A 27153-nucleotide genomic window follows, 5' to 3' on the forward strand; every position below is an offset into this window, starting at 1 on the left:
TCTCTTGTAACAAATATATAACCCGGTCTAAAATCCAATCTGTTGTGAGAATTTACACTGTGGCAGTACTTTGATGGGAGATGATGCAGCTACTCTCAAAGTTGATGGTTATGGATGGGCCTCTCTTTATATTTAACACATATGATCATTGCATTTATACCAGCTTGATCAATGATAGTGTAAAGCATTCTAGTTGGCCAGCAATTTGTCTTACACACAGTTGTATTTGTTGCAGAGCTGGTCAAATACGTCAGTTCTATATTTAGAATTGTAGCAGGAAACGAGGTTGGGTAGCCTTCTATCAGGATTGGAATCCTTCTTCTAAACATTGTGTTTAATATTTCAACTGATCTGCATTTGTTGCATTCAATTGTTTATGCAAGATTGGTGCAAGAATTACCAGTCTGAGACGCCATCCATTATGTTAATGTGTGGTATAATGAATACTGCTCAAGAATATTGATTCTCATTTCAGTTTTGAACCTTTTCCCTACATTTTTTACACAATTGAGTCATTTTTTGTTTGGACATAGGTATTTACGCTATATGCTCTGTTCTATTCTGTTCTAGGAAGCTGGCAGTCTTATTGTACCATGGGGTAACATTTTTTAACGGTAATGCTTGTTTCCATTTGTTGAAATTTAATTGAAATAAAATGACTGAACATTACACAAATAAAGGTGCAAATGGTACAAATATTGAAAAGAAACGTGTAAAAGCTTTAAAGTAGGTGGGACTTTGATTAATTCAGTGTACCTACCAACTTGAATGGAATCAATCCCAATGGTGCTCCTGGCCATCTTGACAATTCTCCTGACATGTCACTCGCTTTCAATATTTATTCTTTGGCAATTTATGTTAGTAGGTAGGTACAATTTTTTTTTATCAATGATGCTTTTGTGGACATTACTCAATCAACCAATAAGGCTTACTTTTTCACTTTTGTTGACATCATTCAATCAACCGATAATTATTCATTTGTAGATACTATTTTACCTCTTTTTGTTCACATTTGTGTTTAACCTTCAATGGACAATAAATGCTCGTGATTACGATGCCACATGTTTCAATGGCGGAATTAGAATAGCAGAACTGCCTGATATGATAGAATTCCAGCCAAATAAGTTTACAAATCACAAAAACGTTGAGCTTTCAAAGAAAAAGAAAAATCATTTTGGAAAATGAAAGTTTTGACAAAGCTCAAATCCTTTATTTCCAACAAAACAAATGATGAAACGAATATGAATTGGAATTTTTTTACAAAAATAATTCAACAACACGAGTAAAAAACACGATGAAAAGCATTTTCTGGAAAACATTTTTTTTCAAAATTAATAAGAAAATAAAATTGTAATCATGATAGTAAAAAATGCCATCTGGCAGTTTCCCATTAAGTTGAGCAAAAATGAAAATTTGGTGAAAATATTCCTTTGACCAAAAAATGAAAAGAAATCCCAGATTTTTGTTTCTCAATTTCTGAATTCTGACAAAGATTTTATGACTGGATAAGAAATCCTCTCTTCGTGACCCTGATTTTTTTTCTTTGGTCAAGAGCATTTCTTTTACCAAGTTTTTATTTTGCACAACTTGGGATCTGCCAGATGACCTTTTCTTTTTCACTAGTGTGATTACAATTTCTTTTTTCTTCAAGTTTTTTAAAGTTGTTTCTAAAAGTTCCTTCAACTGGTGTTTTTACTCATGTGTTGGATTGTTTTTGAAAAAAATTCCCATTTAAAATTCATTTGCTTTGTTGAAAATTAAGGATTTGAGCTTTTTGAAAACTTTCATTTTCCAAAATGGTTTTTCTTCAAGAGTTCAACTTTTTTGTGAATTGATCAATTACCCCAATCCCTTTTTTTAGCACATGGTACAAAATTAAATGCAACCAGTTCATTTCTCAAAAATACCAATTCAGTATTATCAGGCCAATTTTTCTTTTCTTACCTTCTATTATGCTAATTGGGATGACATCTATAGGCAATACAAAACAAAAAGAAAATGTTTTTAAGGAATTATCTGCACTTTTTTGATAATCTATTTTCGACATACTCCATTTCAGCGAATGACTCAAAAGACACCAACAGAAAATAAAAATCTAATTGGCACTTGTAAATTGTAAATACATCTTGGAAAAATTACATTCAAATAGTTGTAGATATTTAACTTTACATATTACACTAAAAATTACATTCCATACATTGGGCTTTCAACTTGAGAAGAGCCTGATAATTTCAACATAGGTAATTCACATATTAAAAAATAAATAAAAAATAAATCTGGGATCCAGAAAAACATAGGTAGGTTGAAGAGTAGCTAACAATATTCAGTAATTCAACAAACTTACATTAACAAACAGGAAACAGATATCAGGTAGTTGTGAATCAACTATATACTTAGAAACAACTTAAGAAGAACACATAATTTCAGCACACTAGGTAACACGACATTGAGCGAGATAACCCAAAGTAAACCAAACAGGTAATCAATTTAAAAGATCAATTTCAATTATATGTACAAGGGGAACAACAGTGGTAAGTACAATGTAAAATTTATTTTGAGCAGTAAAGGGGCTGGTGTAAAAGCAACACATAACAGTTTCCAGTTGAGGCTTTCAGCTTCAGCAGAGCAGGAGACACAATTTCGGTATTTCTTTAACATGGCCTCATTAAAGGCTCTAGGTAGAGTTGCTGAAGCTTTACTATTGGATCTACCAAAATGGAACCAAGGTATTTTTGCGTCGAGCTTACAGACCCTCCTACTTCTTTCACTTTCCTACACCCCAAAGGCATCTTTTATTTTCATTACATAATTTACTGTCTGATATTTGAACAAATTTCAAACATTCGGTGTATCGAGTTTTTTGAAAACTTCACTTGAACTGTCCCATTTCTTCAGTCCCACAATTTTCTTTACAACCCACCTCTATAAGAGGGCAATAGGCTCAATGTGCCAGTATGCAGCACCACGCCCTCTAACTAGGATTCTACAAAATTGCATGACTGAATGGTATAACACATAGTAAATTTTCAACATATGACAAGGTTTAAAATGAAGAGCCAAATAGTGGATAAAATAGGTAATTTAATTTCCAGAGTTTTATCTGTTGTAGGCCTTGACTATGTTCTTTCCACATTAAGGATGGGCAGCTACAAGAGGAGAGGCAACCACCCCATGTAACAGAAAGCAAAGCTGGGTCTTGGCAGAATTGAGACAAAGCTTGAGAGATCTGAACCAAACACCCTATTGACAGAAATTATTTGATAGCACAAGCACACGTAAATTTGGACTTTTTTCAAAAAAAGCATGTGATTCAGCCTTCGAATATCATGAGTAAAAGTAATGTTAAAGCATGTAAAATAAAATAAAAATTGAAAAAAATTTTGCCCTGGGCGGGGATCGAACCTGGGACCCACAGTTTCTGTTTTTCCGCGTTACCTAACCAACTTGGCCACTTCGCTTCTTGAGTTCTTGTAAATAGAGGAGTTATTTCCCTTGCACTTTTTGGACTTAGGAGAAAAATTAAAAAATTTAATAACTTGAAAACGCACAAACATTTATGCGGAAATAACTCCACTGTTCACATGCGGCAAAGTGGCCGAGTGGGTTAGGTGACGCAGAAACATTGAAACTGCGGGTCCCACGTTCGATTCCCATCCAGGGCAGAAAATTTTTTCAAATTTTCCTTTTATTTTACATGCTTTAACATTGCTTTTACACATGCTATTCGCAGGCCAAATCTTATGTTTATTTTTGAAAAAAGTCCAAATTCGTGCATTACGCATCAACACGCCTGTTTTTATGCATAATTAGTTAAATGTTCTAATTTATGAGAAATTTATTTGACTTCATTTTAATAAAAGTAGGGTAGGTCTAGGTACATTATACTGCATAAATTATAAAAAAAAGATCAAGAAATGAAAAATCAGCTTCATACTTCAAGTTTATACATAATACAAATGTACTTAAAAGCAAACTTAGCAACCAATACAACCATCAACCAGTATGGTGAATGCAAATGCATAAACTATCTTGCAATCAGCGAATAGCTGATGCCTTGTTCAATTCGATTCAGTGGTCTTCGGTATCAAAAGCGTTACTAACAGATCTAAGTACATAGACAGCAGCCATTTTCTCATTCTTCTTAATTTTCCTGGTTAGCATTGACACGTGATCAATTAAGGCATCTCACGTACTTTTACCTAGTAGAAAACCATATCAAGAATCTGCAAAAAAAATATTTTTATCCCCAAAAATTCAGAATTCTTTCTTTTACCACTTTTTCAACAATTTTTAATAGGGTGGACATCAAGGAAGTAGGACTATAGTCACTCAAATCCATTTTATCACCAGATTTGTGTACAGGAACCACCTACAACTTGAGCTTTTTAAAATGGATGGGAAGTTTTCCTGATCTTTGGAGCTAGCACCTGGATGTTATCTTTAAATAGTTTGGTAGGGATGCCATCTAGGCTAACAGAGCTTGTATCAAGCAATGAAGCCAAAGCTTTAATAACTTCATATGAAACCCAATGCTGTCTCTGAATTGCCTTACTGGAGAATTTTTGCCAGTAGGAGGGGTGTAAGCATTAGATGATATTTTGTTAACTGAATCGACAAAACGCTTACTACATAGTACTCGGGATTTGTGCTTTAGACTCGTAGCTAATGTTGAATTTTGTACTGATAAGAAGAAGCATAATTATTAGAGAGAAAGTTCGATGGTTGTTGTTGTTGATCTTGATAGCGATTTCGATCAGATTGAAATTCCGCTCCGGAAGCGCTGGAGCTGACACCGCCAGCGTTGTAAGAATACAAGTCTGCTACCGGAGACGACAACGATGATAGTGCAGAAGATGGTGATGCTGCAGATGCAGATGCAGAGAATGCTGTGGCGACTGCTGGCTCTGGCGGATAGCTCATGCGAACGAAATTTTGTTGGATAGCGGGCATGGCGGCGTTATTGCTAACGTCAACGTCCCTGCCCCTGTCCCTGCCCCTTTCAACCAAGGGCCATGTGTGTTCTTTTGAACGGCCATCATACAAGGTATTTGTATCAGCATTTAGACTAGTTGCTTTTGACGGCCTATCGTAGTAATTACCGGTATCATACGCGTAATGACGAGCGTATCGTATGCGATCGCGGTCGCTGCCGCGTTGGCGTTGATCCTGATACTGACCCTGACTTGTCTGATGACCTCCACCAAGCGTTGATGAGCTGACAGCGGCTGAGGTCATCTCATCGTTGAAATGCGATGACGGGGCAGCAGTCGCACTCAATTGCTTTCGTTGATTGACGCTTCTATAAGGTTTGCGTGCTGGTGGCGCCGGTTGTGGTGGAGGTGGTGGTGGTTGAAGCGATCTTTTCACATCTTGTTGCCAGTCATCTGAGATGCTGGTGCGGTAACTGTCGCCTTCACTCAGGTAAACCGAATCGGACGTTTGATCGCGATAAGACTTGGCGTAACGATACCTGGGTGCGGCTGCCACTGCGATATCGTCTTGCCATGGTGGCTCGCGCTCGCGGTGTTCTTTGCAAGGCAACACTTTAGTCACTTCTTCCAAGTCGTCCAAAACTTTGGACTTCTTTTCCGGAACCACCACGTACACGGGCACCCTTTTCACTTGATGATGATAGATGTGCTTGATCCGCTGCGGAACTTTAATGATTACCCTACACACAAACAAACAATAATACCAGCGTTATTTATAGCTACAGTCAGTTCGGAAATACCGAGCACTCGTCCCCTGGTCTCCTCTAAACAATTTTTATGATATTAGTACTTATAATAATACTAGGGGGGGGGGGCCTTAGATACATGACAAAAAAAATCGTGACTTCTTCTCCTCCCAACCCTCAAAGTGGTGACCTCTGGTGAGAAAATAATTTTTTATTTTTTCAATTTTTACAAAACTTGGGATGCGGTGGGCCTCTCAATTTTCAAAAATTTGAAAAAATCAAACTTCAAAGCAAGATTTTTAGAATTCAAAAATTCTAAGTTGTAACACTTTTAAAAAGTCTCTTCTGAGTAAAATGAACTCTCTTGAGGATATTAACTCCCTCTCTAGAAAACAAAGTCAGCCCCCCAGAATAGCCGAAATTCATATTTTACATTAAAAAGTCTAATATTACCTACTCATTTTGTGGAGTTGGCCAACTGCTTGCATTATTAAAACGCATATTGTTCAATTTCGATGAATTTTAGTTGAGACATGTGACCCCCACCCCCCTTTACCATCATTATGAAATGTTGATCCTGCAGTTAATTTGATAGTTATTATTCTAGTTTCGTGTAAATGTAAATAATGAGATTCAATTTCATATGAAAAAAATTTGTAAAAATGTGATGAACCGGATTAAAAAATTTACCTATGTCAAGGTGAATATACGTATTTTTCAAGGTAATACGCTATATGGAAGTTTATTTAGCAGGAAGGGTATGAAATTGAAAACCACTTGTTTTCAAATAAATAATTACGTGAATTACTTACAATGAGGTAGAAAAATTGACCTATTCTTGTAAAAAAAGTAATTTGTAATTCATTTCTTGATAAATGAAATTTTCAAAAACTTCAGCCCTCTCTTTGTTCGGGTCTTTTTGTTTTTGTTTTTCAAATTTAAACTTTCAAATATCCATGAAAAATATTTAAACCAATTGCCTCCTGTTATAATTTTTTTTTCTCGAAACACAAATTTCTGGAAGCTTTTGCCTCAGAAATTTCTGAAAAAAAGTTATTTTAAATTCTAGAATTTCAAAGCCCTCTCAAAAGAGTTCTCGCTTTAAAAAAAATTGTTTTTTTTACTCCTCAAAATACAAATTTTCAAAAGTTTCAGCCCTCGCATCGATCGATCAGCCTGTTCCTTCTTTCTTTTTGAAAATTAAAATTTCTAAAAAAGAAAAACAATACTTACTTATTTCTTATTACAGCTTTCGAAAATTCGGAAAAAATGAGCATATTCTCGAAAGCGGAAAATATGAGAATTTTTACACCTAAAAATGACATTTTTATCCCCTATTTCACTTCAGAAATTCACCGTTTTATTCGACAAAATCAGTAATCCCGCATACCTTCTTCCCCTCCAAAACTCAACTTGAGAACTTTTTTTAGACAACTCGAGGCCAGCTGGGAAGTTCATGATACGAATTTGAGAATTTCTGGTCCTCTGCCCCCCTCCTCTTGCAATAAGGAAGCATTCGCTACGACTCTGATTGATTAGTAAAATCTGAAGTCCGTTCCTAGAAGGTATTGAAATTTAAATAAACCAGATTTAAACTGCTCATCATTTTTCTTGTACAAATTTTTTCGAAAATTCAACTTTCTCTAATAATCATTTTTTAAAAAACTCTATTAAAAGGAAGCTGTTAAATCATTGAGGGGGATAAAGGTGCTGGTGCGTTGTTATACTTCATAGCATGTATGCGAGTGTATAATTTGCATCTACAAAAATATCAGTAATGACCAAAAACAAATCACCGCAGCTCGAATTTTTTGAAAATTAAAAATAGGGAATTATTTTCTCACCAGAGGTTACCACTTTGGAGGTTGGGAAGGGGGTTGCCGACATTTGAAAATAAGGACCACCCTAGGGGTAAGTATACCAATACTAGAGATGGTTCTTAGATGTATATGACAAAAAAATCTTTTTTCTGCTCCTAACCCTTCAAGTGGTGACCTCTGGTGAGAAAATAATTCGCTCTATTTTTTATTTTTTCAATTTTTGAGAAACTCGGGCTGTGGGGGCCTCTCAATTTTCAAAAATTTGAAAAAATTCAACTTCAAAGCAAAATTTTCAAAATTCAAAAATTATTCCAAGTTCTAACACTTTGAAAAGTCTTTTTTGAGTAAAATGAACTCTCATAAGGATATTAACCTCCTCTCTAGAAAACCCCAAGTCGGTCCCTAGAATAGCCAAAATTCGTATTTTACATCAAATTTCAGCTATTTTAGGGGGTCAAAAAAATTTGTAAAAATGTGATTAACTGGATTAAAAAATTTACCTACCTATGTTAAGGCGAATCTATTTTTTTTGGACCTAATTTGAATGATGGGAATGAAATTGTGAAAAGGGTTTGTTTTCAAATAAATAATTACGTGAATTACAATGAGGTAGAAAAATTGACCTATTCTTATATAAAAAAAACAATTTTCAAATTCTGAAATTTCAAAGCCCTCTCAAAAAAACTTCTCGCTTTAAAAACATTGTCTCAAACATTGTTTTTTCACTCTTCGAAATACAAATTTTCAAAAGTTTCAGCTCTCGCATCGATCGAGTAGTTATTCTTTCTTTTTGAAAATTGAAATTTCTAAAAAAAAAAAAACATTACTTACTAAAGTTTTCGAATTTTGGGTAGTTTACAAAACTATAAGTCGAGAATTTCTGGTATTCTGCTCCCTCCTTTTCCAATAAGGAAGCATTTACTACGACTCTGAGTTTTAATTGAAATTCAAAATCCATTCCCAGAAGCTACAGAGTTTTAAATACGTAAACCAAATTTTATCAGCTCATTATTTTTTTTGTATATTTTTTTTAAAAATTCAACTTGCGCTAATAATAATTTTAAAAAACTCTTTATTGAGAGGACTATTAAATCATTAAATTGGAAGAGGGGGCTCAATTTGCATCAACATATCAGCGTAACGACCAAAAACAACTAATAATGTAGAATTTCCCACATAAAATACAAATTTCAGCTATTTTAGGGGGTCAGCTTTGTTATCAAGGGAGGGGCCTAAAATCGTCATGAAAGTTTATTTCACTCAAAAGGGACTTTTTTGAGATATTGAACTTAACATTTTAAAATTTTACAGTGAATTTAAATTTTTGAAAATTGAGGGGCCCACCGCAACCCGAATTCTTTGAAAATATAAAATATAAAAAATAGGGAATTATTTTCTCAGCAGAGGTCACCAATTTGGGGCGGTTGGGAGGGAGAAAAATACCAACTTCGAAAATAAGGACCACCCTAAGGGGTACCCTTTTCCTTTTATTTGGTCTTTTTTTTCAAAAATTCTCCTTTCTGCGGCGTTGTTCGAAATGTGTACCAGGTACCTATCCAATTGTTTCCGAGAAAGTGACAGTAACATTCGCCAGCATGTGGTAGGTGCCTTGCAAGTATCTCGCTCATTCATACATGTAAGAAGAGTAATACCTACGTACGTACGTTAATTATGGTATGTATCGTCATCGGAAATTGGCACTATACCTACTCGTACCTCATCGTGCGTATACTCAGTACCATACTCACTGGCGGCTCTAGCTCGAATCAACGATACGAGCCGATCGAGTCGAGTAACCACCAACTAACCAGGTACGGTACCGTATAGTATAGGTACCTTTTAATCTAGCGAATTGGCGACTCGAGTAAAACGTCAAAGTCGCTGACGCAGAATAAATACGCTCGCGATCACGCTCACGCTCTCTCATCAGTCATCGCACGCGAGCTCCCGTTAATCAAATTGACTGACCAGCTATGTATGTAGCTGTGCAGTCTGTAAGTATAGCTTTCGTACACTCGTTTGTTTTCATCTTCGTCTCAACTCTCGATCTCGTAATGTAATTGCAGACTAGTTATAGTACCGAGTATCCACCCTTCTGGTAGGCAATTAGGCAGACGAGTGCATACGTACGAGTATTACTCGAAGTCGTAAGTGAGCCCGTATTACATAGCGGAATGCTGGACGCTTCGCCGCTCTATGATGACCAAAGGGTATCCCCAGATAAGATAGGTGAAATGGCTCTGTTCCCAGATTTGAAAAATTATGATGCATTATTTTTGGGTACCTCCAAAAAAGTTTTCGAGCGGAATTTTCGCCCCTCAACCCAACCCCCTTGGACATTATAGCCAAAAAATGTGTTTATTCCTATTTTTGCCGAAATTATCGAAAAATCTTGACTTTTTATGAAAATTTCCAAAGACGTTCCTATTTTTTGCTAAAGTTTTCAAAAAATCTTATCACCAGAATAATTGTCTGAAAAGTCTCATTTTTGCCAAAATTGTGCTGAAGTTTTATTTTATAAAAAAATTATAAATAAATCTTGATTTTTGATAAAATTGCCAAAAAAATATGTTTTTCCAGCAAAAAAACTTTGTAGGTGGCCAAAATTTTGAAGATTCCTGCTTTTGCCAAAATTATTTTAAGAAGTCCTTGTTATGTTTTTTGCCAGAATTATCAGCAAAGTTCTGTTTTTGCCTAAATTGCCAAAAAAAATCTCGTCCATGTCAAAATTTTAAGTACCTACCTAAGTCGTGAGGCCAAAATTGTCAACAATTCTGGCTTTTACCAAAATTATCCTTAAAAGTCCTGTTTATTTTTCAAATCATTGTCAAAATTATTTTTTCTCGTAGTTATAAAAAAACTGTTTCTTGCCAAAATAAATTACTCAATTATTGCAGAAAAAACTTCTGCTTTTGGCCAAAATTTTCAAATTTTTTTTTTTTGTCAAAATTGTCTGAAAGTTCTACTTGACCTTTTTTTGACAAGTTAATTATCCAAAAACTTTGTTTTATGCCGAAATGGCCAATAAAATCTTGTTGTTAGCCGAAATAGTCTGAAAGTACAGCTTTTGCAAAAATTGTCAAAAAGCCCTGACATTTGTCAGAATTTGTCTGAAAAGTGCTACCTTTTCCATTTTTAAAATCAATCTTCGTAATTTTATATTTTTCACTTCGATTTTATTTTCCATTCATTTTTTCTAGTCCTCATTAAAAATAGAAAAATTCTGACCCGAAAAAATGTGCAATTATATGTACTTGTAAAATAAAATGATACCTCACCAAGTATGTTTATCACATCTATTGATAAGATACATAACGTACACATATTATTATTTTTTTTAGAATATTTAGTATGGGTAAAGAATCTTCAAAAATGCTAAAAAATTGATTTTTCAAACGATTTGTTCCTCTTGATGAGCCAATTTTGGTCGACATTTTTTTCCCTCTCACTGTCAACGCAAATTTGGATCAAGTTATTCAATTTTTTTACGGTTTGTAATTTCATACAAATTGTATAATTTATCATTCAGCTATTTTTGAAAACAATTTTTTTCATTTACTTTCACGAGACATTGACCCTCTTGATTTTGGAACAATAATCTGATTTTGAGCCAATCCATGGTTCAGAACAAGTTTTAGAGAACTTTTTAGAACAATTTTGGGACTTTTTTCAAAGTTTTCGAATTTTGGTAAGATTTGTTGAACACGTGTGTTAGGGTGGGTGGTCTTTGAATACATAACAAAAAAAGTAAATCGCGATTTCTTCTGCTCCCAGCTCTCAAAGTGGTAACCTCTGGTGAGAAAATAATTTCCTATTCTTTATTTTTTCCATTTTCGAAAAACTCGAGCTGAGGTGTGCCTCTCAATTTTCAAAAATTTGGAAAAATCCAACTCCAAAGAAAAATTTTCAAAATTCAAAAATTTCAAGTTCCAACACTTAAAAGTCTTTTTCTGAGTAAAATGAAAATTCATGAGGATATTAACCCCCATCCCTAGAAAACCAAGTCGGTCCCCTAGAATAGCTGAAATGAAATTCGTATTTTACATTAAATTTCAGGGCTGAAATCGTCATGAGAGTTTATTTTACTTGAAAAAGACTTTTCAAAAATATCACAACTTGAAATTTTTAAATTTTAAAATTTTGAAATTTCACAGTGAATGTGTATTTTATAAAATTTTTGAAAATTGATGGGTCCACCGCAGCCCAAGTTTATCGAAAATATAAAAAATGAAAAATAGGGAATTATTTTCTCACCAGAGGTCACCATTTCGGTGGTTGGGAGGGAGGAAACCCCTAACTTCGAAAATAAGGACCACCCTAGATGGTACTTTTTAAATTTGAAAAAGATTTTGCTAAAATTTTTGAAAATGTAAAAATTGAAATCAAAATTTGTATTTTTGGCAATTGTTGATTTTGAGTTAAACTTCTGAGCAATTTTTGGGTAATTTGCCCATTCTTGGTAATCTTTTATAAGTTTGACTTGCGATATTTTCATTTGAATGATTTTTTCCTCAAAAATTGTGCAAACTTGTTTAAATTGAAAAGAAGTGTGAGGATTGTAACTGAATTCCTCTGACCTCAATCTGAATTTTTTTGGTATTTTTTTATTCACACAGCTCATGATTACAATACTTGCTAACTTCAGTAGATGAGCATTTTGACAACCTTTTTTTCGTTCTATGCATTTCCCGCATATTTCGCATAATTTTACAAAAAAAAAAAAAAAAAAAAAACGAAATACTTACGTGTATTTTTCAGTGTTTTTTGCAAATATGAGCGTTCTGCAGAGGAAATTTTGATTTTATGGATTGGTAGGAAGAAAGTAGTTGTAAAAAGACACATTTTGGCGAAAACAGTTTTTGTGCCCAACCCTTCAATCCGGAGCTGTGGTGGTTCAAAGTTTTCTTTTGTCAAGTTTACCCCCACCACTATGATAAATAATTTCGAAAAAAATCGTGTTGAAAGGGCCATGCTTCCCTCACACATTCCGCGTAGTTCCAGAATTTTCTCCCTACTACTCATGAATATCGATTTTTTTTTGTTGCAAAAAACACGTTTTTTTGTTGGCTATTCTGTCCAGGGGCGGGGGGAGGTTGAGGGGTGGAAATTCCGCCCGAAAAAATGTTTTGGAGATGCCCAACAATAATCCACCATAATTTTCCGAATCTGGAAACAAGGCCATTTCGCTTATTTCACATAGGAAAGGGTGCACAAAACTGCAATGATAGAAAAATGACCATCGACATCAAGTGCTTACCGTTTATGACCAGCTTGTGCGACAGCCACCAAAAAAACAGCATTCGTTACCATTAACAATACGCGCATCTGCAACCAAATTTACACCGTAATAGGTAACTCATAAGTAGATTCGCGCTATAATCACAACAACTCGTACTCGTAATACTTATGTACAACAATGAAAATACTATACAATTTATGTAAATTTCTAATCTAATGCATACCAGCCACCTACATACAGTTGGATTGCGATCTCGATCATTAAAAAGAAATGCTGACTCTTTTTCGAGAAAATCTGCTTCGTATTTGCGGCGAACTGGATATGCAATTTTATTAACACAGTACATTGGTCGTGCGATTCACACGACAAACGTTGTAGTCGGGGAGCCCACTTAAGGATAAATTGCACCCCCCCGTCGATCCTCCGGGACGACATTTTTCTTAAAGGGGGAGTCCTAAGGAACATTTCTAGCCCTTGTACTCAAAAAAAAAGTGGCCCTACTTACAAAATGGCGGCCATTTTGATTGACAGGTCAGCCGAATTCGCAGATTTTGCGTTTTAACACAGACTTGCACGAACTTTTTCAAACTTTACAAAGGTAGATCGAAAGATCATGCAAAAATTTATCACCTGTCAAAATTTCAAGTGCTGAAGTGCGTTTTTCGATTTTTGGTGAATTTTTGAAAATCGAACTTAGGCCAAAAATGAGGGAAAAAATCAAAATTTTACCAAATTGACCAAGAAAGCTGAAATTTGGGATATACTCTATTTTCGACATGCCAAATCGATTGGAAACGGTTTCAACCCGTTTAGAGCAGTTCTGGAGCCTCCAGCAGATTTTTGAAACTCGAAATTCCCATAAAATTCCATCAAATTGGAGCTGTAAAGCTAAAATTTATTCTAAAAACTAATTTCAATACGCTACGAAGTACTGCAGGTGAATTTTAAGTCGTTTTGAAGTCTCTAGCGACTTTTTAAAAATTCCTGATGCCTCCAGCAGATTTTTGAAACTTTAAATTTTCACAAAATTTCATCAAATAGATATGGAAAGCTGAAATTTACTCTACACTCCAATTTTAACACCCTCTGAAAACGACTTCTGGTGGGTTTCAAGTCATTTTAGAGCCTCCAACGACTTTTTTGGAAATTACTGGAGCTTCCAGTATATTTTTGAAACTTGAAATTTCCCCAAAATTTCATCAAACCAAGACATGCCAAATCGATTGAAAACTGTTTCATACCGTTCTGAGCAGTTCTGGAGCCTCCAGTAGATTTTTGAAACTCGAAATTCCCACAAAATTTTACCAAAATGAAGTTGGAAAGCTGAAATTTATTCTGCAAACTAATTTCAATACGCTACGAAGTCAACTGCAGGGGAATTTCAAGTTGTTTTGGAGCAGCCAGCGATTTTTTGAAAATTACTGGAGCCTCCAGTGGATTTTTGAATCTTTAAATTTTCACAAAATTTCATCAAACGGAGATGAAAAGTCAAAATTCATTCTGCAAGCTAATTTTAATACGCTACGAAGTCGTCTGCTGGGATTTCAAGTTGTTTTGGAGCCGCCAGCCACTTTTTGAGAGGTCGTATGGTGTTTTTTGGAAAATTGAAATTTCCAAGAAGCAGCTGGAAGCTTCAAAACCATTTGAAACCATTGAAACCACCATGTAGTCGGCTTCATATCGAATTGAAATTAGTTTGCGAAGTAAATTTCAGCTTGCCAACTCCATTTCATGAAATTTTGTGAAAATTCAAACTCAATTTGAGAGTTCGAATCCGGTGTTAAATTTTAGGCGTTGGCCACTCTTTCATTGAAAAAAATTCTTTCCTAAAATTTTGGGGTAGTCAAGTCCAGCATTAAGGGTTAGGTACATTTTTTTTGTAAAGGTGAAATTAGGTATGTCTACCTCCGTCAATAAATTGAATTAATTAATTGCAAATAAAATGGGTGGTTTGGGAAAAAGTGTTCGTTTATACTTTCAAAAGATTTAAAGTCTCGTGTGGTTAAGGAGGTAAGCCTATTTTAGATTTAGGTGTTGTGTAGTTGAGTAGCATAAACAAGGTGCGATTACGAGTACGAGTACAAGAGTAGGTAGGTGCCTAAGTAATTTGTAATGTAAAGTAAAGTAGAATAGAGTAGAGTAGAGTAGAGTAGAGTAAATGAGTTGTAATGTTTCAAGTACGTACCTTTGAAGCGAGCAGCGTTTCGTGCCCAAATACTCGAAAACATGAAAATATTGAAAATTTGCAAAAATATACACCTAACTGCAGATACTAGATGCTAGATACCGATGCAACACTGGTCCGCGTATGTACTAGCGCTATTACAATAGCGTGCGAAATGAATGGTTCGCTCGTATTTATACCCGAGCAGCATTTACCATCGGTACTTACTGGTAATTAGCGAGCGCAGGCATCGCAAAGCATCGTATCGCGTCAATTAACGGTATCGGATACCTTCCTATCTGCAGCTGAGCTTTGCCTCAGCTACGATGACTGCGTATGCGACGCTAATTTTCAGTTAGCAAACGCCCATCTTGGACGCTTCGCGACTCACCAGACGCTGAAGATCACGTCTGCAGCCAGGAAACGACAGCAAAACACGCCATAAGCGCTACTCCGCAAATCCAGAACATCAATGCGTAACCAGTAACCGCTAACGAATCCCATGGTTGATGTAATTGATGTATTAATAACGTACCAACGAGAGTAGTTTCATTTTCATTTTTTTAAATTGGCAATTTTGCCCGTTCATAAAATTCCCTTGTAACGAGACTGATTTCGGACCATTAGTCAAATAACATTCAAATTTTGATTTTTGTACCATTTGTACCTGTATTTGACAAGGTTGCAGATTCAGATAAAAAATTTGAAAATTTCAAGTTTGAGTATTCATTGGTGGGGGGTCACCTGATTAGCGGAATTTGAATTATTAACGGACCATTCCAATTCAATTCGACCAAAAAAATACGATTTTGAAAGTCATGTCTTTCGATTTTGCTAATTTTTTTTTTTACAATGTCTACCCATGCACCCAATAAGTAAGAAACCCTCAATCAGTTTGGTCCCAGTCCCCTCAGGGGGTGGATAGGAGTAGGCTTCAATTATTTTCACATTGTCTCGAGGTACTCAATTTCAGCAGCGCATGCCTCCATAGCCATGATACTTTGATCAAAACTGATTTCACAGTTCGAAAGGGCACTGCATTTTGAACTTTTCAAGTGTTTTGAAATTTTCAAAAGTTGAAAGTTGAACTTTTAAATTGGAAGTTCAAATTTCAAAATGGCGCTGTCAGTGGAAGCTACCGTTTAAAATTCTGAAAAATTTCCATGATAGTACCTTTTGATGCCTTTTCGAAATATATAATTTTCGAGATGAGATCATCCAGTGGATGGTTAGCGTTAGCACCCTCTCCCCCGAATTTGGGCAAAACTTTCAAAAAAATATCTGGGGCATGTGATATATCCAATTGTATGTTTTTGTTGACGCTGAACACGAATAGGCCTATGATGTCAGATTTTGATTGGACCCCATCCACGGCCTCTAGCACCTCCCCAAATGGGATAAAAGTCCAAAAAAGTTTTTTGTTCGCGCGACACATGAAATAGTATGTTTTTGGTGACGCTGAACACCCACCTCCTGAGGGGGCTGGGACCAAACTCATTACTGGTTTCTTACTTATTGGGTGGGTATAGGCATTGTAAAAAAAATTGAGCGAAATCGAAGGACATGACTCAAAAACGTTGGTCAAATTAAGGTGGAATGACCTTCACGTTGAAACGATGCAATAAACTATTATGATCACTATTACGATGCACACATAATGAAGCCTTTTGCTCAGCAGTAAACCTCACCAGATGGGGCATCCAGGAGGATGTGAAGTTTCCGGACTGCGGACAGACACAAAATGATGACCACCTCCTAGTATGCGGCGCTAGCACTGTGCACACTAGAGAGGAGCTTTGGGGAGAAGTGAACAGCCGCACCGAAGACCTGGTGCGGAGATGGAAGGGAAGAGTATGATGAAGTCCGAATATCCCGGACATGATAAGAAGACGAAGAAGCCTTTTGCTACTCATAACAGTATGAAAAGGATTAAAACATTTACTTAATGCAAAGTTTACCTTTGGTAATATGAAACTTTTCATTGACAGCTTTATTTTTAAAAACACAGCACTGATTTAAAAATAGTTTTCTCTACAAACTGTTAACTGGACGAATATGACGAATTTACAGATTTTCCAGATTTTTGAGATTGTTCAACTGACGAATCCGACAATTAATTATACTACTTTCAGTTGCAGCTGAAGTATCTGCAGTTCATAACTCATCAGTGCCGGTTTTAAGGGGGGGGGGGATTTGGGCGATGATCCCCTCCAAGCGGCCAGTTTTTTGGAAAAAATTTTGATGCTACGAGTATAAAGTGGGAATTTTCGAAGCATTTTTGCGCTCTTGTTTCACTGAGATGGATAGCGATTACATACCGATGTTCATTTTTTTTCATCTTTTTTGAGAAGAATACGCCTTTTTTTTCTTCTCAAGCCCACATTATAGGTACGTATATTTGTACACGATTTACTTTGAATAATACTTTGCAGGCAAATTTCAGTCACTGAGGTCCCTCCTTATTAAAAATTAAATAAATAAATGACATATTTATTCAGTGGCGTGGTCAGGGAGTGAAGGGGGTCATTGTCCTCCCTTGCGAACGAAAATTTGAAATAAAACATGCAAAAGTGAACGTTTTTCTTGTTGTTCAGACCCATTTTTTCTAAAAATTTACGCTCTAGCTTCGCTTGAGCAGTAATTTTACCTTCCTTTTCGTAATATAATCACCACACATCACGATAGGTTTCCAGAAAATGACTCCTAATTTCAATTTTTCATGCCTAAAAATCTGGTTTTGCCTCCTCCTTGAGGAAATTCTTGATAAAATTCAAACTATGCATGGTGAGAATAATCGAATGTATTTATAAAACAACGTACTTACACAATACAAAATATATGTACAAGAAAAATAAATGGTAGAAAATCGCCATAATGCGAATGGAAACGAGAAAAAGGTAATATTAATCGAACAAGATCTCGGATATTCGAATGGAAAAATTACAAAGTCATGATAGGTAGATGTTTGTTGACTTTACACATACATTGTATCTCAATAATACAACAAATTACTTGTAATTACAAAGTAAATAAACGATTACAATGTTTACATAAATTTTTACATTATTTTTGATGGACGATTTGAGATTCCATTTGAGATTCCCTTTGGACCATGGATCTTTCGAAAAGTATTTATAAAAACATAGAAGACATTTTCTAACGATTTATTCCAAATTTTCGAGAGAACATTTTTCTAATTTACAAATCACAGCCATTACATAATTTTCGCTTTGCTAAAAGCACAATAAAACGATCCTCAAACAGATCTTACTAAAATTACAATGAACAACTCGAAAGAGATGAGCTAATTCAACTCACACCACACAACACTTCCCCTTGAATTTAGCTCATTATAAAAAGTACAAGTTTAAAACAAACAGTGAATTAATTAATAACTACGACAACGCTAACATAATAAAATAATGGAATATAAACCAGCGAATACATCAAATAAATAAAATATCACAGTAAGTAAAAACAATGGATAAAAATACACCGAATGTTGTCAAAATACTACATAAGACGCATACGGCAATCAATAAAACAGATTAAAACTTAACACTTACGCATCAGATTAAAACTCTGAAAGCACTTCAACATCGATAAAATACAATAGAAAATGGATGGAAAAATTAAATCTAACAAGAACTACGCATACGACATCCGACTTCCGAAAAGCAACATACGAAACATCCGACAAACACTACGAATACCTCCGCTGAATTAAACACTGACCATTACATCATTACACATCCGAACACAAAAAAGAAAAGGATACATTACATCGGAGTAGCTTTAGGTCGATAATTATCAGGTATGCGCCCCTGTGGAGGTAAACCACTCAAATTCAAATTGATACTGGAACCTTGACCTTGACTCTGCTCACTGCTGATAAAGTCGGCATGTGGCTATTTCATGGCCATATTTTCGACAATAACCGCACTGTACGCGATCTCTGGGAAACTTCGGACAGTATTTGGCTATGTGGCCAGCCTCCTGGCAACAAAAACAAACGACATAGCATGATGGCACACCACTAGCCTAGAAAGCAGATGATTTGACCACTGGTTTCTCTTCAACAGTAGGCTCAGGCTCAGGCAAAATCTCTTGAACCAGCAATTTGCAAGCCTTATTTAGCATTGCCTTCGACACTTTGTCTTCCATATTTAATAAAGCGTTAACTGAGGCGCAAGCCACTACGTTCTCCTTCGGTATTCCATTGAGCAGCCAGGCTAAGTGCTCCTCTGGTGAAATAGCGCTACTAGGTGGCAAACTAGAATTAAGCTCCATAATAATACAACTGACTTCTTCGATGAATTTCTTCGGATCATTTCCACAACCTATCATAGACGTATTCATAAGTTTTACACGAAGCGAGATGTGTTTAACAAATGTAGAAGCGCAGTAAATCGATTGTAACTTTGTCATCAAAACATATGGCTCAGTCTCCTCCTACACATGACAAATGGGATCTCTTCCTAGCATTGAGACGATAATTTCCATCGCTTTCTTTTTATTATCTGGAGAGGCACAACGCGATGCTACCATGATGGATGATTTGAGATTCCTTTTGGACCGTGGATCTTTCGAAAAGTATTTATAAAAACGCAGACAACATTTTCTAATGATTTATTCCAAATTTTTGAGGGAACATTTTTCTAATTTACAAATCACAGCCATTACATAATTTTTGCTTTGCTAAAAGCACAGTAAAACGATCCTCAAACGGATCTTACTAAAATTACAACAAACGACTAGAAAGATATGAGCTAATTCAACTCACCACACAACAATTTTCAACACTTTCCCTAATTCGAGAATTATCGAGCAATAAATTGACAACAAAAACTGCTCCGTACAAACATGAAGAACGTCAATCATGTTTCCTCGAATTCGGTCGATGTTAAAGATGCTTCAATAGCGGCGATGAACTCGGATAAGCAACATGATCAGCTACCTGGATCTACAAATTGCCGCGTCAGCATTTTTGATAGGTATGCCAGTTGTCGAGTGAAACATACTCAGACATCCGGTGAAATCAGCAAAGCTGGAATGTTGGAGCTGTCTTCGAATTGCATTTTAGACAGCTGATGTCTTTGGTGGTAAAATTTTCCAGAGAGATTTCTACGTGTCTCTGGTGATGTAACCGCAGCTCATCTATTGCTGATCAATGATCGATTGAAAATATCAGACGAATCAATGTCTGATGACTTTCCCGGAGATCTAGAATGCAGATCCGGTGTGTCATTAGCGGCTATGGAACGGATCACGGTGTCCATAGGGTCTTTCGAATTGAAACGATGTTGGCTTCAAACAGCTTCGGCATATGATTTTGGTGTGATGAAGCTTCTAATTCTTCTGACTATGTCACTGCATTTATTTGATTTCTGCTCTCAGAGAAGCTCAATTTTACCCCCCCCCCCCACCCAAAAAATTAGACAGCAAAATTGTTTGGTTCTGACCCAATTATCCCCCTCCAAGGAAAAGTCCTAGCACTGGTACTGTAACTCATAAGTAGTCATAAGCAAAGCAACGATTAATTAAGAAGTTATACATCTACTCAAACAAAGGGTATGTAAATGTACTGTTATCATGTTGAGAATTTTCCCAATCAATTCTAATTTTTTCTGGTAGTTTTATTGCAACAATAAACGTAACCAATGGTGACATCTTCATGGTGTCAATTCCACAACACTTAGCCCACGTAATGAGCGTTGGATTTTTTCCAATTGGTAGATCCATAATTTTGGCAAAATGACCTTCGTTCGTTGTAAAAAAAATCGTTGAAATACTTGCATATGATCGATAGCGAGAGAGTATGCATTAGGGTGGTCCTTATTTTCGAAGTTGGGATTTTCCTCCCTTCCAACCTCCGAAGTGGTGACCTCTCGTGAGAAAATAATTCCATATTTTTCATTTTCGCTATTTTCGAAAAACTCTGGGCTGTGGCAGACCCCTCAATTTTCAAAAATTTCATAAAAATACAAATTTACTGTTTCAAGTTCTGTTTCTATAAAAAGTCTATTTTGAGTAATATAAACTCTCGTGAAGATTTTAGCCCCCTCCATTGAAAACCAAGCTGACCTAAAATAGCTGAAATTTAATGTAATGTAAAATACGAATTTCATCTATTCTAGGGGGCTGACTTGGTTTTCCAGGGATGGGGTTAATATCCTGATAAGAGTTCATTTTACTCAAAAGAGACTTTTTAAAAGTGTTGGAACTTGACATTTTTGAATTTTGAAAATTTTGCTTTGAAGTTGGATTTTTTTTAATTTTTGAAAATTGAGAGGCCCACTGCAGCTTGAATTTTTCAAAAATAGAATAAATAAAAAAATGAATAATTATTTTATCACCGGAAGTCACCACTTTGAGGGCCTCAAGTAGAAGAAATCGCGATTTTTTTGTCGTGTATTTAAGGACCACCCTAATACAACATTTACTTACCATACAAATGAAGTTCGAATTTCATTTTTCGATGGATTGTAACTTTTTCCAGTATTATGTATCGGCTCTTTCGATAGATTCTGCACAATTTTTGTCTTTTCATCTTCACTTACGAATGGTACATCGTTAGGTATACCAAAATGGGATACAATTGAAATTTCCTCATTGAGATACCAGAGAGGTGAGAACAAAACTTGTTTAATGTTGCACTAGATATTGTTTTGTCAACATTCCCATAAGCTTTCAAGGACTTGAAAAAGCAACTCTTGGTAAGACGCTTTCACAGCTATAAAATACATTTGAGCCCAGGTTTGACGTATGTTGACACAATAAAACAAACAGCACACCACTTTCAATCCTTCTACATACATACTTAATTTTTGGTCAAATCACATTGGGACTGCAGTAGAAAAAAAATTCAGAGAATAAATAGTTCGCGACATCCACCATGCATGATTCTATCGCACCAGGTGGGTGAATTTTCAAATTCTGATCCAAATCTCCATTCAAAAACAATATGCAAAGCTGAATTAATTCACGATAATCATCTCGTATAGCAGCTTTTTGTAATTAATCATGATAAAAGGTAGATGGCTCGTTGATTTCTGAAATGCTCGTATGAGAGATGCATTCTATGCCTCTTTTAAAATTTGTTGGATCGGTATTTTTCCAACATCTCTGAAATTTTTAAATAGAGGAGTGTCCGGACTTGATGTTACTTGTGGAAGCGTTGATTTAAACACTCCTTTCAATACCACCTCGTGAATTCAAATCACTTTTAAAATCTGAAAAAAATTATGTACTTCAGACGGACCCAACAAATTACCAACGTTTGTCGTATGACTTGCACGAGCAATGCACTGTGTTAATAAAATTGCATATCCAGTTCGCCGCAAATACGAAGCAGATTTTCTCGAAAAAAAAAATTCAATAGAGAACGCCTAAATTTTGAGTATGAAGAAACGCAAAAACTATCTTGCAATCAGCGAATAGTTGACCTATCAACTTGTTGTTGTGTTTCATTTAATATTTTTGTGTCGAGGATCGTCCGATTGGGGAAGTGATGAGCTGAGGCGATGATTTTAGGCCACAGGTAACCTGGAACTGTGGAAGTAAACGTTCGCGTAAATGCGACATGCGACATGCGTGCGCAGCCTGCCGAATTATGCAACCGATACCTGTATCTACCTACGTGAAAGGTACTCGTACATATGACAACTTTCACGTACTAGGTACCACAACCACACATTTGAACGTCATTGTCTAGCGTAAGTATTTGTATGCGTACGTATGCTGTAGATAGATATCTTTATTTTATTTTTTATTATATTTTATTTTACAATTTTAGGTCTCTCCAATAGCTAAAGCTAATAACAGGAGAGACCGTTTATAATTAAGAGCGATAAAAACTAAAATTTGCTTTAAAAAGGTATGAATTCAAAAAAAAAAATACAAAAATACAAAAATACAAAAACAAACGAGCAAAAAAAGCAATAGATGTAGCATTGTAGCAACCAAGTAGTGGATAATGGTGGTGATTGATCGCGTCATTCGTCAAAATTGAAGCGACGTCCGCCGTCGAATCGATAACCATAGGCTGGAGAATTTTTCGCATCGACCAGAGCCGGATTTCTGAATTTGTAATAGCTGCCGTGGCCATGCGACGGCCGAGCGGCGCCGTTTTTCACTCCGTACGCTTCTCGAGGATAGAACGCCTCGAATTGCTTGCCCTGGCCTTGGCCCTCGCCCTGGCTCTGGGACGGTAGCAAGTTGGCCAAACTCGTATCATCCGGATCGTACGGAGATGGACGCGATTGCGTTACCGGAGTCCATATCAGCGCCGTTAAAATGTAAACGTAAAGGTAAACTTGCCACATCTGTAACCACAAATCACAAATCAATAATATGTACTAAATTTTGTAAAACATACCTTACCTATCTGAGTGCGAATACAAATAAGTGCATAAGACTCCAAGGGACCGTTCAGTAGTGAGAGGGTGAGGGTGTCCAGCGACTAAACCGTATACGCAGGTAGGTACCTATCATAGCTAAATACAGCTCTTACCTTTATTAGACGTCGTATCGTGGCGTGGTGTGGTGAAGCGGTTCGCAAATCACTTTCGCTTTCGCTTCACAACTGCGAATGCAACTGATTGATCTGTAAGTAAACAAGAAGATAGCGCGTCAGAGTATAGTGGGTACCACAACGAGCACAGTCTAAGAATGTATGAATACTGTAGTTTACTCTTCGACCATCAACACTATATCTACTCGTATCAGTAACATATGAGTAGATTTATGTAAATTATTTTAACGTACGTTATGTATACATGTTTGTACTTTTAGCTACAGTAATTATTAGCAACATCAACAGATTACCTACCGTCGTCGCGTACTATGACTGGGTACAAGAAACGGGCACGAGCACGAGTACGACCACCTAATAAACCAACGCACATTCGTATACTAAGTATTTGGATATGAATACCCGTATACCATACACCACCTAATACATATAACACGTAGGTACCTAGGACGACTGGGTGGGCTCTCAGTGTGACTGAAATGCGAGGCGACGCCATCGCCACGAGCCCATAAGTAAACCTGTCTGTCTGCCTGCTTGCCCGCTGGCCATTAGCCAATAGGCCACACGACGACGACTGGTATCATACGACTAATTCACGAAATCTTCATTTCCATTTCAGTATTTGAGGGCTTGGAATTTGGTGGTACAAACTTCAGATTTGGATATAACAGGGTATGAGTAAAAAAAACGTAAGAGGGTCATTCCACGTCAATTGGACCAAGAAGTGGTAGGTGGGTTCGGCGATTTTTTTGAAATTTTTCCTGTGGAAAGACCTTCCGAAGGGATGACCAATGGCGCAAATCGCAGCCTTCTAGCCCATTTTTAACGGCAGCCAGGGGGTGTCAAAGTTTTCAATGAACCTAAGTATCATCAATTTCAGCAGTGGATTGATTACTCGATAACCGCGGTACCTACGAAAATGGAACATTTTCCCATAGTTAGAGGTTTTGAAAGGCTTTTTGGTGATATCATAAAAATCAGTGTTGCCACTTTTTTTCGTACAAAAAATTAGCTCGATAAGTTTCAAAATGTAGTTTTCATATCGTTCCGACTCGAAAAAATTCTGAAAAAATATATTATGGACGAATTTTCATGCTGAACAACATATTAAAAAATTAGGATGGTAACATGTTGCAAAGTCGATTTTAAAAAATTTAAAGTTTGCGAAAAAAATGCGATTTTTTGATTTAAAACATGAAAAAAAGTTTTGATAGGAGAAGTTGACCCATTTGACCTCTATTTTTACGTATCTGTTGAAAAAGTTGAAAAAACCCTTTCACTCGAGGAAATGAACGCCTCACAAAAAATCAAAATTCGAAAAAATTCAAAAAATGAACGAATTTTTATTTTTTTGTTGTGAGTGTAATTTTTATCAACTTTTTCATGAAATACGTCAGAAAGAGGTCAAAATAAGACAACTGAAAAAATTTAAACTTTTCTTGATGCTTGAAATCGAAAATTGATTTTTTCGAATTTTGATTTTCTTGTGAGGAGTTCATTTCATCGAGTGAAAAGGTTTTTTCAACTTTCTCAACAGATACGTACAAATAGGGGTCAAATGAGTCAACTTCTCCTATCAAAACTTTTTTTCATGTTTTAAATCAAAAAATCGCATTTTTTTCGCAAACTTTAAATTTTTTTAAATCGACTTTGCAACATGTTACCATCCTAATTTTTTAATATGTTGTTCAGCATGAAAAGTCGTCCATAATATATTTTTTTCAGAATTTTTGAGAGTCGGAACGATATGAAAACTACATTTTGAAACTTTTCGAGCTAATTTTTTGTACGAAAAAAAGTGGCAACACTGATTTTTATGATATCACCAAAAAGCCTTTCAAACCCCCTAACTATGGGAAAATGTACTATTTTCGTAGGTACCGCGGTTATCAAGTAATCAATCCACTGCTGAAATTGATGATACTTTAGGTTCACTGAAAACTTTGACACGCCCTGGCTGCCTTTAAAAAAGGGCTAGAGGGCTGCGATTTGCGCCATTGGTCATCCCTTTGGAAGGTCTTTCCACAGGAAAAATTTCAAAAAAATCGCCGAACCCCCTACCACTTGTTGGTCCAATTGACGTGGAGTGACCCAGTAGACACCTTATAAATTAATGTGCCATTAAATCTTTCAGTCTTTTTATGCTTTGGAGTATACGGTTCTAAGCTATCAACAAGAATATATTTTTTAGTCAACAAAGCGTTAATTTCTTTCCCCTTATACTCAGTGCCATAATCACATCTAATCAACCTAACCTGATATTTATCGCACCAACTAACGATCTAATTTCAAATAAAAAATATTCAAAATACACATAAACTTCTGTTTTGTCTTTCAAAGCGTACACCTTACCTAACTTATTCCAGTAGGTAAAATCATCAATAATAGTCAAAATCTTTCTCCGTTCCTACATAGGTGCTTGATTAATCGGACCTATCAATAATCAGCATGCACTTTATGCAAAGGTATAGGACATAGGTATTATTACATTACATAGGTACCTACACTGTTACATAGTGACTTTATTTTTTAACTTTGGCCAACTTGGTGAAAAATTGGTACTCAAAATTGATAAAACGAATTAAAATTTGGGTTCATTTCGACTTTTTAAATTAAAACCTTTCGATATAAATTACGATTCATCTTGTGTTTTGTATTATACGGCTTCAGCATTTTTAGCCTACATCCATATTTTTCATGCAAAATTGAAAATTTGCAGCAAAAAAACAAAAACTTTCTTGCAATTGGCGAATATAGTCGACTTTTTTGTGTTAACATTGCGAGGGCGTGTGCGATTGATTATACAAATTTCGCAATCTTTCAAAAATTATTCATCAAAATCAACATCTTTCAGTTCAATCTGACATTTACTAAACTTCTCTGTACATATAGTCTTTTGAGCTGTGACCTATAGTCTCATAATTTAATTGAAAATTCAACAAGAGGAATTTTGCCAAAAAAGATGAAATTATACTTTTGTAAATTGATTGGTATCATACGACTTCAAGAAATTTTCGTTTTCTTTTCAGTATTTAGGAGCTTGGTATTCCGCGTTCTTCCAGCAAACTTGAATGGTGATTGTTTTAGAAACATTAGATAGGTACTTAGAACAAGTTTCCTATTTTGAAAATTGAAGGAGCAAAATATGTTTTCAAAATCCAAGAGCTAAAATCCGATTTTGACCGGTCGGGTAGTACGACTTTGAAAAATGAACAACATTACCTGTCATGACTTTTTACCCAACTTGCAAATGGAAGGGGCTACAAATTATTTTCAATTTCAGAAAATCACGATGAAAAAAATGAATGAGGAAATTAATACTACGTTGAAAAATGAACAAATTTTGTCCTTATAACTTTTTTTCTCACTGTAAGTTGAAAAAGTTTTTGAAGCCCGGCAATTTTTGATTTGCTAAAAATTTCATTACATTTACAATTCATGAGCTTTAAAAATTTCTTAAATTCTACGGTAAGAAAAAAATGACAACACAATTTTTTTGTTTTTTCACACAGTATTCATTTCCTCAGTAATTTTTTTCATCACGATTTTTTGAAAATATATTATGTAGATCATATTTTTGTAGCTCCTTCAATTTACAAGTTGGGCAAAAAGTCATATTAGTAATTTCGTTCATTTTTCAACGTACTACCAACCCCCATGGTCAAAACTGGAGTTTGAAAGAGTTTTTTTGTCCCCTCAATTTTGAAAATAGGCCACAGC

The 27153-nt window shown here is 35.7% G+C and overlaps 2 protein-coding genes across 2 annotated transcripts; both read right to left on the reverse strand.

Annotated features, from left to right (window-relative positions):
• Positions 1-2079: 2079 nt before the first annotated feature.
• Positions 2080-15050, reverse strand: LOC135834875 (uncharacterized). Its single transcript, XM_065348852.1, has 3 exons — positions 14922-15050; positions 12755-12822; positions 2080-5671 (listed from the first exon to the last, which is right to left on the reverse strand). The coding sequence occupies exons 2-3, from the start codon at positions 12820-12822 to the stop codon at positions 4663-4665; spliced, it is 1077 nt and encodes a 358-aa protein (XP_065204924.1). The 5' UTR covers positions 14922-15050; the 3' UTR covers positions 2080-4662.
• Positions 15051-22636: 7586 nt separating this feature from the next.
• On the reverse strand, positions 22637-23891 carry LOC135834876 (uncharacterized). Its single transcript, XM_065348853.1, has 3 exons — positions 23731-23891; positions 23413-23505; positions 22637-23224 (listed from the first exon to the last, which is right to left on the reverse strand). The coding sequence occupies exon 3, from the start codon at positions 23222-23224 to the stop codon at positions 22895-22897; it is 330 nt and encodes a 109-aa protein (XP_065204925.1). The 5' UTR covers positions 23413-23505; positions 23731-23891; the 3' UTR covers positions 22637-22894.
• Between the last annotated feature and the right edge of the window lie 3262 nt (positions 23892-27153).

The sequence above is a fragment of the Planococcus citri genome, chromosome 2 (assembly GCF_950023065.1).
Source record: "Planococcus citri chromosome 2, ihPlaCitr1.1, whole genome shotgun sequence".
Lineage (NCBI taxonomy): Eukaryota > Metazoa > Arthropoda > Insecta > Hemiptera > Pseudococcidae > Planococcus > Planococcus citri.